We start from the raw sequence: 13,700 nt of genomic DNA on the forward strand, positions 1-13,700 counted from the left end.
GAGGTCACTAAAGCACAGAGTGCCTCCTATGCGTGGTATGACGCACTTAAACTTCGGATCACTGCTAGCTCAGCAAAGAAGGTTCCTGTGCGCACCTCAACAAATCCTGACCACTTTGTGCAGGAGCATCTCTTCCCCAGGTTCCATGGGAACTCAGCAACCACATATGGCAAGGAGAATGAGAAGGTGGCCAAATGTTCTGAGTAAGAAGTGTGAGTCTCTGGCAAACTCTAATGGAGCATGTGGGTACTACATGCAGGTGCAAATGGGCATGTTCTGCACAGGACTGGAGAGATGCAAACTGCTATCTGGGCTGGTTGTTGTTGTGCCTTTTGATGTGAAGTTCTGTGCTGATGTTATCCTTAAACTGAAGGCATTCTTTTTCCCACTTATGCTGCCAAGGATAGTAGATGAGTTCATCAGGCAGACTAACTGGGCTCCAAATATGTTCATCTATGTGGTATCTAGGCTCGGGGCCTAATACTTTGTTTTTTTAAATAGTTCTTATATTTTGTGCCTTGTAAAGCTTTCTGTCAGCTGTACCTTATCTAAGCATAACTATTGATTGGTGTTTTTTTGTCTTGCACAGTTCTCTTCATATGCACATTTACCTGATTATATTTGCATAATTCTTCTTGGCGTTTTTAATGTCTTGCCTTGTACAGCTCTCTTCATATATGCTTATCTAATGCCTGAGGATAACTCCTTATGATTTATGAATATTTTAGTTGTACCTTGTATAGCTCTTTATTTTCATATGGCACTTCATGAACTTATCTAAGCATACCGTAACTCATCTTGCACTTGGCAAATTATGGCGTTAATAAAAACATTATGAAATTTCACTTTGTTGACATTTTCTTTGATACATAACATTTTGAAATGAAGGATGAGGAAGCATGTCTAAGGGTTTCAAATGTGTTTTCAGTTTGATTATGGGTTTGGTTTTCAAGGGCACAAATTAAGAAAAGAGTGTGGCACTTGATAAACAGTTGTCTTCCCTCTTGGTCTGTTAGAGACATTTTGGTATTGAAGAAAATGTATTTTAAATAGATTTAAGAAGGCATGATAGCAGCACCTAGTGGATGCCTGTAATTATCAGGAACAGGAAAAGTTACAGTACATTTCAAATGTAGGAACATTAATGATTCAGATTAAACAGGAAACACACACACACACACATATACATAGTACCAGTCAAAGGTTTGGACACACCTACTCATTCAAGGGTTTTTCTTTATTTGTAAAAAATTTTACGTTGTAGAATAATAGTGAAAACATAAAAATTATGAAATAACACTTATGGAATCATGTAGTAACCAAAAAAGTGTTAAACAAATCAAAATATATTTTATATTTGAGATTCTTCAAATAGCCATCCTTTGCCTTGATTACAGCTTTGCACACACTTGGCATTCTATCAACCAGATTCACCTGGAATGCTTTTCCAACAATCTTGGAGTTCCCACATATGCTGAGCACTTGTTGGCTGCTTTTCCTTCACTCTGCCGTCCGACTCATCCCAAACCATCTCAATTGGGTTGAGGTCGGGGGATTGTGGAGGCCAGGTCATCTGATGCAGCACTCCATCACTCTCCTTCTTCGTAAAATAGCCCTTACACAGCCTGGAGGTGTGTTGGGTCATTGTCCTGTTGAAAAACACATGATAGTCCCACTAAGCCCAAACCAGATGGGATGGCGTATCGCTGCAGAATGCTGTGGTAGCCATGCTGGTTAAGTGTGCCTTGAATTCTAAATAAATCACAGACAGTGTCACCAGCAAAGCACCCCCACACCATAACACCTCCTCCTCCATGCTTTACGGTGGGAACCACACATGCGGAGATCGTCCGTTCACCCACACCGCGTCTCACAACGACACGGCAGTTGGAACCAAAAATCTCAAATTTGGACTCCAAACCAAAGGACAAATTTCCACCGGTCTAATGTCCATTGCTCGTGTTTCTTGGCCCAATCAGGTCTCTTCTTCTTATTGGTGTCCTTTAGTAGTGGTTTCTTTGCAGCAATTCGACCAAACTCCTTACATTCAGGCTCCAATCAGACCCTACACCCAAACGAGGGCACTACGTTCATCCACCTCTGGCCTGCTAGCCCCCCTACCTCTACGGAAGCACAGTTCCCGCTCAGCCCAGTCAAAGCTATTCGCTGCTCTGGCACCCCAATAGTGGAACAAGCTCCCCCACGACGCCAGGACAGCGGAGTCACTGACCACCTTCCGGAGACACTTAAAACCCTACCTCTTTAAGGAATATCTGGAATAGTATAAAAGTAATCCTTCTACCCCTCCCTTCCCCCCCATGATTTTATTTATTTTTAATTTAAAAAATAAAAGTGGTTGTCCCACTGGCTATCATAAGTTGAATGCACCAATTTGTAAGTCGCTCTGGATAAGAGCGTCTGCTAAATGATGTAAATGAAGTCCTGATTCACACAGTCCCCTCTGAACAGTTGATGTTGAGATGTGTCTGTTACTTGAACTCATTTATTTGGACTGCAATTTCTGAGGCTGGTAACTCTAATGAACTTATCCTCTGCAGCAGAGGTAACTCTGGGTCTTCCATTCCTGTGGCGGTCCTCATGAGAGCCAGTTTCATCAAAGCACTTGATGGTTTTTGCGACTGCACTTGAAGAAACTTTCAAAGTTTTTGACATTTTCCATATTGAGTGACCTTCATGTCTTAAAGTAATGATGGACTGTTGTTTCTATTTGCTGATTTGAGCTGTTCTTGACATAATATGGACTTGGTCTTTTACCAAATAGGGCTATCTTCTGTATACCCCAACCCCCCATGAAGCTGGTTGAGAGAATGCCAAGAGTGTGCAAAGCGGTCATCAAGGCAAAGGGTGGCTATTTGAGGAATCTCAAATATAAAATATATTTTGATTTGTTTAACACTTTTTGGGTTAATACATGATTCCATATGTGTTATTTCATAGTTTTGATGTCTTCACTATTAATCTACAATGTAAAAAAAATATAAAAAAATAAAGAAAAACCCTTGAATGAGTAGGTGTGTCCAAACTTTTGACTGACAGTGTATATACACACAGTATCTCAGGTGGATGAAATTATAGTGTATAAAGTTGCATTTCAGATGTATGAACATTTTCACTGCTCACTCGGCATCCTCATGGATGATCTCCCCCTGCATGTTAACAAGTGCTGCACAAATTCTAAGGACTTTGTCCATTTTGTTTGTCAGGTTGATGGGAACAGTCTGGGAGAGGATTTTGAACACCTAGATTCGTCTGATAACGCTCTCAACATGTATACGCACATTAGCTATCCTTCTCGTGCTTGTGACATCCTCGTCAGACAGCTGGTCTCCTTTCTGAGTGAAGGCTGGTATGGCAAGGTTTACCTTCCTCTCTTACAGCAGATCTCGGATCCTGAAGCCCCGGTCTGCGATAACTTCATCGCCAGAGCTAAGGTATTCCAGGAAGCCAGAGTTTTGGTGATGAACTTGTCACTGTATCTGCCTCCATATGCAGGAGAAATTAACATAACGAGTCCACATGGAGCAACGCAACCAAATACTTGAGACTATTGCTGGAATAATAGTGGCTGTATGACTTCCCTCTAGAAGCGATATTGTGTGCTTTCTGAAGAGTGGTTTCAGAGCAGTCGATGATGCAAGTGGTGTTGGGGAACTTCTCTTTGAAGCACTGAGGCATTGTGTTCTGTATTGTCTCGCTCGGCAGCCATGGAATATAGATCCTCATGTGCTCCTCCATTGTGTCAATCCAGTTGGAAAGGATTCTGCTCACTACTCCCTTGGACACAGCAAAGCACTCAGCAAGATCACCCTGGAGTAGCTTCAGCTTCATCAAGGTTATCAGTATTTGATCAGTGATATGCATTTTGAAGTTAGCCGTGTAGAATTTCTGCAGAAATGCTACATGGTCAAAAAAAACACTAAGAGGAAGGCCAGTATACAACAATGTGCTAGTGTCATTCTTCAGGATGGTGTGGGTCAATGGCTCTGCACCACCACATTGGGTTTGTTTGTGGCAGGTGGGCTTGTTGACTGGTTTTCTTGACACGTAGCTGTGATCAGTATGAATAATGTATGCACTCACTAACTGTAAGTCGCTCTGAATAAGAGCATCTGCTAAATGACTAAAATGTAAAATGTAAATCAGTCAGTGCTGGAACCTCCCATTAAGTATCAGCATATTTATGCTGCGGTGCCAAGTGAGTAAGCAACAGTAGTAGGCAACAATTAGCAAGCTACAGTATGTTAGGACTTAGGAGTGGCTACCTACTACTAACATAGTTAGCTAAGCTAGCTAGCTTCTGCCTGATTCAGGACACCCTATCTGTGACAATACCTAGCGAGTAGCAGCTAGCTAACAGCTACAGTACCTGTATGTGTAGATGTCCTGATGAGATGTCGACTTCTGGTCTGTACTGGAGCATCATAGCCCAGCCACTTCTCAGGGAAAGGATGCTCTGTGATAGAACACACATAGGGTCGGTTTGGTGGTTTCTTCAAGTTCAATGCTTTGAGCCAAAGTCGAAGAGACTCCTCGTCCTTAGTAGGCTGGACAATAGAACGAGTCAAAATTCACCCAAGGCTGAAAAACGGCAATAGAACGTTGGCTAAGCTGGAACACTAGCGCGAGCCCACAGCAAATGATTTTAATCGAACGTTCGCAGAGCCTATTTTGACTGGAATTATGCTTAGAATTCCATTTCGCCTAAATGGCACAATTTTTTTTAGCACTTTTCATATTACCACTACAATCTGTTCTTAGGACGAAACTGAAGAAGAAAAAAAACGTGTGTATAAAGTAAACATCTGCACCTCGATGGTGTCAATTGTGCCTTATGTCTGCGTAATGATGAAAACGTATATTTCTGGTCTAGTGACCGATGACAACCGAGCTCGCTGCCCAGACTTATATAATTACAAAGAGGAGATTCACCTGATTAAAATAGTGTCCGACTTGAAAAAAATCAAAATATACACATTGAGAGATATTTTGAGAATGGGACGACCTCATAGTTCCATGAGTAATTTTTTGTTGTTGTTGTTGACGTTTTAACTACCAGCATGGGCAGGTCTCATTGCCAACAATAGCGAAGCAGGCATTGTGACGTTGAACAATGGGCTGGGAATAAAACATTCCGAAGGCGAGTTGGTGCCACGGTGTTCAATAGAACTAATGCCCTAAAATGAGGCCTGTTTTTTTCGTGATTACTTCGAAACTACGACAAGCAGCTGGGACATATGGTAATATTATGAAACTGGGCTACACGGCGGATGCAGTTAACTACTTTTTATCCGAAAAAAACGGTGTTAAAAATGTCATGTGTCCAGCCTATCCTTAGGAGGTGGGTGCACATCAAAAGGCGCCTCACAACTGCACTCGCTCCTAAAAAAAGTTCGGTGGTCAAAACACTCCTGCTCCATGAACAGCTTCCGTTTCTGACAGTTATTGTGGCATCCCCTTACTGAACATAAAATGCCCGTTTTGCGTGAATCCATGTTGGGAAAGTTGTGAGAAGCAATACTGAGTTAGTTCGCTAACTAGCTTGCTGCGAACTATTGGCCGGAAGTGCTTAATCAGAAGTCCTCCACACAAAAAACTAAATAGACCCCGCCCATATTTCCGTTGAAAATAAGGTGAATACTCCAGTCTAGTAGGTGGCGGTAATACAACATTTATTGGATGTCAACCGCCGTTAAACCCCATTGAAGAAGAAGAGGAAAGAGAAAAAGAAGAAGAAAATAAGACAAAGAGCGCGGGAAATTTGGAAATGGCGGAGTACAGAACATGTGAGGGTAAGTAGCAAAGTAATAGTAGGTGGCGGTAATGCACCATAACGTTGGATGCCAACCGCAGGTAAACCCCACTGAAGAAGAAGCAAAGTAATAACACAATTATTAATTGTTTACGAAGAGAAATTCCAGTTTATGTGTATACTAGTTTGTTTGAAATATTCGTATAAATTGTTGCCTATCCATAAACGCCAATAGTATGTGTTTCGCACTGAATTATATTCCTGGACGCGTCCGTACTTCTTCGTAGTAACGTTAGACGATGTAACGTTAGCTAGCCAAATATATTGATAATTCATCTGTGACTATACTAACTAGCTAGTTAGCCTAATTGTTTCCTAGGTCAGGAAGGTGTCCATCTAGAAATGGCTTGTGTGATATGTTTTGGAATATTTTGTGCAATATTACAGTATGTCAGTTGATAGCTAGTTATTTTATTGCCATAAACCAGAGGTTGACTATAAAAAGGTATTATTGTTGACGTTAACGTTATCCAACCAGATCATAAAGTCTGACAACACATTCCTATTTAGCAACAACACATTTTACAACCAGAGGTAAGGAGAGAATGAGCAGGTGTAAATGTTTTGATTGTTTTATTTTGGGGTGAATTGCTAAAGGTAGGCTACACTAACATACAGAGCACATTACAGTCAAGAGGATAACACATTATATAAAACTTAGGCCTTATTTCAAATGTGGTCCTTGAAGGAATAGACAGAAAGCAGTATTAATCAATATAAATACAGAGTTCTGCTATCCCAATGTAAACACAATATTCTGCCTTTTTTCTAGAGGAGGCAATGTCTCCCTCCTCCCTCAAGCTGTACGAGGCACAGTTCTTTGGTTTCACCCCACAGACCTGCATGGTGAGGGTATACAGCGCCTTTCAGGACTGCCTGAATGAATTACTGCTTGTCGTAGAAGCGGTGTTTGTGAGAAAACTAAGAGGGACTGAGCCCAATGGAGAGCAACTACATTCAAGGGCAAGAGAATGCACCCAAAAGTTGCAGATATTCCTTCAAGAACGCTTCAAACATCTGTCTTGTCGCATGGAAACTGTTTTGGTCAACAATGTCCTCTCAGTCCCCCCTAATGTGTTGTTACCTGATGACCAGCCACACAAAAAGTACTTTCAACGTTTAGAGGAGGTTCTTAATCTGGAGTCTTCCCTGGCGGAGCTGAAACAGGTGTACCAGGCAGAGGTGTGTGCCAGGCAGGCCTTGCTGGCTGAACTGGAGGAGCAGAGAGAGGTCCAAGAGCAGCTGGATGGAATCCTGAGGTGGATTGCAGAACTACAGGCAGCGTGGATGCAGGAGGGAATGGGAAGCTTCCATGACAGCTTCCCTGTGACGATGCAATCGGTCAAGAAAATGCAGGCTGTCATTGGAGAGGTCAATAAGCAAAGGACTGGATGAGGACTCGGCAGTGGGATGGAACCACATGGTGTAAAATACTTAGTGGTGCTTTGAGAAGGGTAGGTCACAGGTGTAACAACATTCAGACTTGGAATAGCTCCCCCTGTCCGACATAAGACACAAATAGAATTCTATGCCTTTGGATGTATGAACAATTATACAATTCGTCAGACCCAAGTGTTATCAGCAAGAATGTGAGCACTTTTGAAACAATAATTAATCTTTGTTTTGATTTATTTCCTTTTTCATGGCTTTCTATACATTGTAAATCCACAAAATGTGAATAGTAACAGAGGCTCAAGCTGGTAGTATTTTTTGAATCTCCCAGTCTTAAAGAGGACGTTCACCCATTTTTACATGTGACCTTATTTTCACTCTTTCTGTGCTTGTAGTTGATCCCCCAAACTGTTAAAAAAAATTATATATTTTGTTTAGTTAGTCATCACTTGCCATAGACTACATTGCATTATGAAAATGTGTCTAAGCATGTTATAAAACGTTCCAAAACACTCAAAACTAACTCATTTCAGAATCTCATTCTGGATAATGTCTCTGCACTCAAAAATTCCTCTGTCCCATAAATCCATATTTACATTTTAGTCATTTAGCAGACGCTCTTATCCAGAGCGACTTACAAATTATATTTGCAAAGTTTTGTTGTTGTAAACAGCATCATTCAAACATAGATTTATGGCACAGTGGGAGAAAAAATGAAAATACAATTGAGTGCAGGGACATAATCCAGAATGAGATTCTGATGTAATAGGAGTTGGTTTGGAGTGTTATGGAGCGTTTTAAACACATTTATATAATGCATTGTAGTCAATGGCAAGTCATGACCCATCAAAATGTGACAACCAATTTTCTCTGTAACAAAACAAAATATCAAAAAACTGTTTGGGGGATCAACTACAAGCACAGAAAGAGTGAAAATACCACATGTTAAAATGGGTGAACTTCCCCTGTAACTCTGGATCTTTGAAAAGCATTTTTTTGGAGCCATAGTCACCACCAGGGGGAAGCATTGTTTTGTTATTGCATCTCAAAAAACAATTGACGAAGCAGTGCGTTTGTACTGTGTGAATTATTTTGATTCTTTGTCCTGTAATATATTTTAGGCACTATCATTATAAACATTTAACACTTTCCTCATTTTGAATTAATACATGTGTAATTGTGCAATTGCATCTGATATAATTTAAATCATTCAAATCCTTTCCCTTGCCAATCATGGTCTGTCTGTCAGATGCAGTCTGGGGTTGTCTGTGATGACTGTGATGTCTAATGCTGTATGATGTTGACTGACTGATAAGCAGCTTGTTTGACAGTAGGCTGCTCTGACAGTGTGGTCTCAGTGGGAGATCCTGCAGTGATCAGACTGTTGTGTGATGTACATGGCTGGAACCCCAAGCTCCCTCTTCACAAGGGTCCTTCATGTTAATGGATACCGGGAATGTATTTATAGCCTATATTTAATAAAAACACATTTAATTGAATGTTGACCTACATTTTACCAGCAGAAAATTTAAATCGATGTACAGATTTTCTCCCAAGCAAGGCAATATGCACTGCACATCCAAAATGTGTTCTTGTGTTGGGGACATGTTTGTAAGAACAGAGTTATTCTGCTCCCAAAAGTATTTTTTTGTTCCTACAGTATGTCCAGATGCACATTTACATGCATGCACGCAACCCAATTCTGAATTGATTTTATTATGTATAATTAGTTGAATACGTTTTTAGCCTGTTGTGGTGGATCTAGTCAGGTAATTTCAAAGTAGCATAACATGTCTGTGAAGCCAGGTTCAAACCTTTTCATGGTCATAATTAAACATGAGACGTACGTCAGATTTCTATTTTATTTCTGGAGCCTGGGGGTACTATTCCAAATCTTGGTATACTCTGCCTTTCTTTTCACAAGTAGAAGCATACCATTTTTGTGGTTTATGATGTATACAAATTCCAAGATGTGTAAAAGCACAATTTTTTTTTCAATGCAATAGATGGAAGTACAATAGAAATTGACATTTTACGAGAGAGCACAAATCATTGGTACCGTCTGAAAAAATTAATTCCATTACATTTTGCATAATTCACATAGCACTATTGTGAATGTTATGGCACATACTGTATACTGTACAGTAGTTCTGCTCCCTAAAAAAGTGACATGTCTTGGATGTAGTGCTGCTGGAGGGCTAGCACTGTGAGCCTGAGCATAATAAAAGGGATGAGGAGCGCAGTGAGGGGTTGGAGTGTGGAGGGGGGACTGGGTTAGCAGCCTCAACCGCTCTCTGTCTCTTTCATCTCTCGCTCTCTCATTAAAGCAAAAGCAGCGGGGGCCGCCCAAACGAGCCCATGGATGCAGGGATGGAGCCTCTCATCAGGAGGGTGGAATAGGAAGACTGGACATGCTGTCTCCTGTAAGCCCCTTTTCCCTCTTTCCTTCTTCCTCTCTCTCCTCAATCACCTTCTTTCCCATTCCCTCTTCTACTCTCCCCAATCCGCCTCTCTCCCTACCCTGCCACTGGGATCACTCTGGGGCTCAACTCCACTGATAAATAACTCTTATCTCTCTCTCCACCTTCTCACTCAGCCAGGACACATTCCTGACAGGGCTGCAGAGTAGCAGCTATCCCTGAATGGGCCAGAAATAGTGTTTCTGTCAGATAGGGAGCCAGGGAGTGATGCAAGAGGGAAGCATTAATTAGGTTCAATCTGGGATAAGGGTGATTAAGAAGGGTGGGGGTGGGAGAGATCGACCCCATTAGTTTAGTGATAGAATGAGAGAGATCTTTCTCAATATATGGGGGATACAGAGAGAATGCTGATGTGAGTATGTGCAGGTTTGCTCTGTGCGCTTATTACCCTTGACCTGTGCACAGGTCAATGAAAAGAAATGTTAACATCCCAACCTATAGTGCCACTTAGCTACAATTGGTCTTGAAAATCATTATATGCAAGGAAGGTAGTATAATCAATAATTTGGGTCTAGTCAGGTTTCTCTAAGGCTGTTGGGTCGTATGCTGAAGTAGCTACTGAAATTAAAGCTTTATTTGCAGTTAAATTGCATAATATTGTTAATACAGATGTGTTGATGTAACTTGAAGATGTGATTCAGAGATCAAATAAAGGGGAAGAATTTGACTTCATTCAAGAGTATGTTGAACAATGTAGAATTGTGATTACAGGAGGAATGTAATGTGGATTATGCAAACATTACATTTTTTAGGTGGTACCAATTCTGTTCTCTCGTCCGTTTCCATTGTACTTCCATCTATTGGCAAGTACTTTAGAAAATGTGATGTTGAGATAAAATCTGAAAGCGTGTGAGTGATGGTCAATAGGAGGGGTCGCCACATGTGGACGATCAATAGGGCTCGTGGAGAGTTCTCCTTGGGCTAAGCCTACATGGACAGATTATGCACCCAATCAACAGAAAGTAGCTGATCAATTATGCGTACATATTTCACTTTTGTAGAAGTTGCTGGTTAAACAAAACAGGCTAAACAGTGATCCTTTCATGGTCATATGTCCTTACATGCAGATCTCAATAAGATTGAGATTTTCATTGAACATTGCTCCTTTTTTAGCAATTTCTTTCCTCATTGAGAAACGTACAATTTGGTCCCACTCAAGCTTACATAGGCTGTGTTTACACAGGCAGCCCAATTCTGATATTTATTCCCATGAATTGGTCTTTTGACCAATCACATCAGATCTGTTCACATCAGCTCTTTTCAGAGCTGATCTGACTGGTCAAAAGACCAATTAGTGAAAATAAATAGTAGAATTGGGTTGCCTGTGTAAACAGCCATAGTGGCCCAGTGAAATTATAGACACAGATAAGACTCAAATATGCAAATGTATATAAAAAATATATGAACATAAAAGGCACATAAAAACAAGTCAGTACGCTTGCGGCCGGCAGAACATGAAGTAAAAAGAGAATTAATCTTTATTCAGCATGGCACTTGGGGAATAACCCAGGCAAGAGTTCCCCACACTCAAGCAATGATTACACATTCAGGTTTTCAGTGGTTTCCACTACATGCGTGTTCCTATAGCAACCAGAAAATGCAGGCAGCAGAAACTATGCTTGTTATTCACCTTAGGTTCTTTTAGTTTATTCCAGACAATCAAACTGCATTCTGAAGTAGCCAAGTGTAGCCTTCTTTAATCAGCGATGTGCCATTTTTGGTGGAGTTGAAACAAACATTTGTTATAAGATCACCGAACTGAAATGAAGAAAAGTCTAGCCACATACTATGATATATAATTGATTAATTCCGCCATAGTTTTCATTTGTTTGAAAGAAAGCGCATATATCCCTACAACTACAGAACTGTATTGGGAATTTCTGTTGGCTGCAAAACACATTTCTTCAAACCTGTGCATCCCCTCCCAACCTGGTCTCAGAGCATTTCGTATTATTCTGCACATAAATCTGAGACACTCCATTTAGTATGATATGTTTCGTATGGTATGTATTAATTTGTGGATGTCCATCACCTATTTCGTATGATACGTTACGAATTACAATTCATATTATATGTTACGAATTCTAACTAGGTGGCTGATGTTAGCTAGCGGGCTAACGTTAGCGAGGCTAGGGGTTAGGGTTAAGTTTAGGAGTCAGGTTAAAGGGTTAGGGGAAGAGTTAGCTAACATGCTAAGTACAGTGAGGGAAAAAAGTATTTGATCCCCTGCTGATTTTGTACGTTTGCCCACTGACAAAGAAATGATCAGTCTATAATTTTAATGGTAGGTTTATTTGAACAGTGAGAGACAGAATAACAACAACAAAATCCAGAAAAACGCATGTCAAAAATGTTATAAATTGATTTGCATTTTAATGAGGGAAATAAGTATTTGACCCCCTCTCAATCAGAAAGATTTCTGGCTCCCAGGTGTCTTTTATACAGGTAACTAGCTGAGATTAGGAGCACACTCTTAAAGGGAGTGCTCCTAATCTCAGTTTGTTACCTGTATAAAAGGCACCTGTCCACAGAAGCAATCAATCAATCAGATTCCAAACTCTCCACCATGGCCAAGACCAAAGAGCTCTCCAAGGATGTCAGGGACAAGATTGTAGACCTACACAAGGCTGGAATGGGCTACAAGACCATCGCCAAGCAGCTTGGTGAGAAGGTGACAGATGGTGCGATTATTCGCAAATGGAAGAAACACAAAAGAACTGTCAATCTCCCTCGGCCTGGGGCTCCATGCAAGATCTCACCTCGTGGAGTTGCAATTATCATGAGAACGGTGAGGAATCAGCCCAGAACTACACTGGAGGATCTTGTCAATGATCTCAAGGCAGCTGGGACCATAGTCACCAAGAACACAATTGGTAACACACTACGCCGTGAAGGACTGAAATCCTGCAGCGCCCGCAAGGTCCCCCTGCTCAAGAAAGCACATATACATGCCCGTCTGAAGTTTGCCAATGAACATCTGAATGATTCAGAGGAGAACTGGGTGAAAGTGTTGTGGTCAGATGAGACCAAAATGGAGCTCTTTGGCATCAACTCAACTCGCCGTGTTTGGAGGAGGAGGAATGCTGCCTATGACCCCAAGAACACCATCCCCACCGTCAAACATGGAGGTGGAAACATTATGCTTTGGGGGTGTTTTTCTGCTAAGGGGACAGGACAACTTCACCGCATCAAAGGGACGATGGACGGGGCCATGTACTGTCAAATCTTGGGTGAGAACCTCCTTCCCTCAGCCAGGGCATTGAAAATGGGTCGTGGATGGGTATTGCAGCATGACAATGACCCAAAACACACGGCCAAGGCAACAAAGGAGTGGCTCAAGAAGAAGCACATTAAGGTCCTGGAGTGGCCTAGCCAGTCTCCAGACCTTAATCCCATAGAAAATCTGTGGAGGGAGCTGAAGGTTCGAGTTGCCAAACGTCAGCCTCGAAACCTTAATGACTTGGAGAAGATCTATAAAGAGGAGTGGGACAAAATCCCTCCTGAGATGTGTGCAAACCTGGTGGCCAACTACAAGAAATGTCTGACCTCTGTGATTGCCAACAAGGGTTTTGCCACCAAGTACTAAGTCATGTTTTGCAGAGGGGTGAAATACTTATTTCCCTCATTAAAATGCAAATCAATTTATATCATTTTTGACATGCGTTTTTCTGGATTTTTTTGTTGTTATTCTGTCTCTCACTGTTCAAATAAACCTACCATTAAAATTATAGACTGATCATTTCTTTTTCAGAGGGCAAACGTACAAAATCAGCAGGGGATCAAATACTTTTTTCCCTCACTGTAGCTGCAAAGTAGCTAAAATGCTAAAGTTGTCCATGGTAAGATTCAAACTTGCAACAATCTGTCGTATGTAACTATACCAAATGTAACAATAAATACTAATTTGAGTTACCAGGATTTAGTTTTACTATGTTACGTCTAGTCTATGAGACCAGGCTGCCCCTCCCAACAGCCTCCCAGCCTTTGTTCATCAGAGG

General features: G+C 41.2%; 2 protein-coding genes across 3 annotated transcripts in view; one reads left to right on the plus strand and one right to left on the minus strand.

Moving 5' to 3' along the window:
* The window catches only part of LOC121579368 (derlin-2), a 36,656-nt gene extending 31,067 nt beyond the window's left edge, over positions 1-5,589 (minus strand). Inside the window, exon 1 of the mRNA XM_041893909.2 lies at positions 4,388-5,589. Coding sequence (XP_041749843.1) covers positions 4,388-4,492 — 105 coding nt within the window. The 5' untranslated portion in view covers positions 4,493-5,589. The remainder of the gene's footprint in view (positions 1-4,387) is intronic.
* Positions 5,590-5,699: 110 nt separating this feature from the next.
* On the plus strand, positions 5,700-10,325 carry LOC121579369 (protein MIS12 homolog). Of its 2 annotated transcripts, none has more exons than XM_045224562.1 (2): positions 5,700-5,810; positions 6,603-10,325. In XM_045224562.1, exons 1-2 carry the CDS (start codon positions 5,786-5,788, stop codon positions 7,223-7,225), a joined length of 648 nt encoding a protein of 215 aa, XP_045080497.1. In that variant the 5' UTR covers positions 5,700-5,785; the 3' UTR covers positions 7,226-10,325. The 2 variants fall into 2 exon arrangements, with proteins under 2 accessions (XP_045080497.1, XP_045080498.1); XM_045224563.1 differs by lacking the exon at positions 5,700-5,810 and adding an exon at positions 5,861-5,897.
* Positions 10,326-13,700: the final 3,375 nt, after the last annotated feature.

The sequence above is a fragment of the Coregonus clupeaformis genome, chromosome 13, assembly GCF_020615455.1.
Source record: "Coregonus clupeaformis isolate EN_2021a chromosome 13, ASM2061545v1, whole genome shotgun sequence".
Lineage (NCBI taxonomy): Eukaryota > Metazoa > Chordata > Actinopteri > Salmoniformes > Salmonidae > Coregonus > Coregonus clupeaformis.

Coding starts and splice junctions, on each gene's coding strand:
- LOC121579369 (XM_045224562.1), top strand. CDS start 5,786: ATGGCGGAGTACAGAACATGTGAGG. Junction 5,811..6,602: donor GGAGTACAGAACATGTGAGG/GTAAGTAGCAAA, acceptor CCTTTTTTCTAG/AGGAGGCAATGTCTCCCTCC.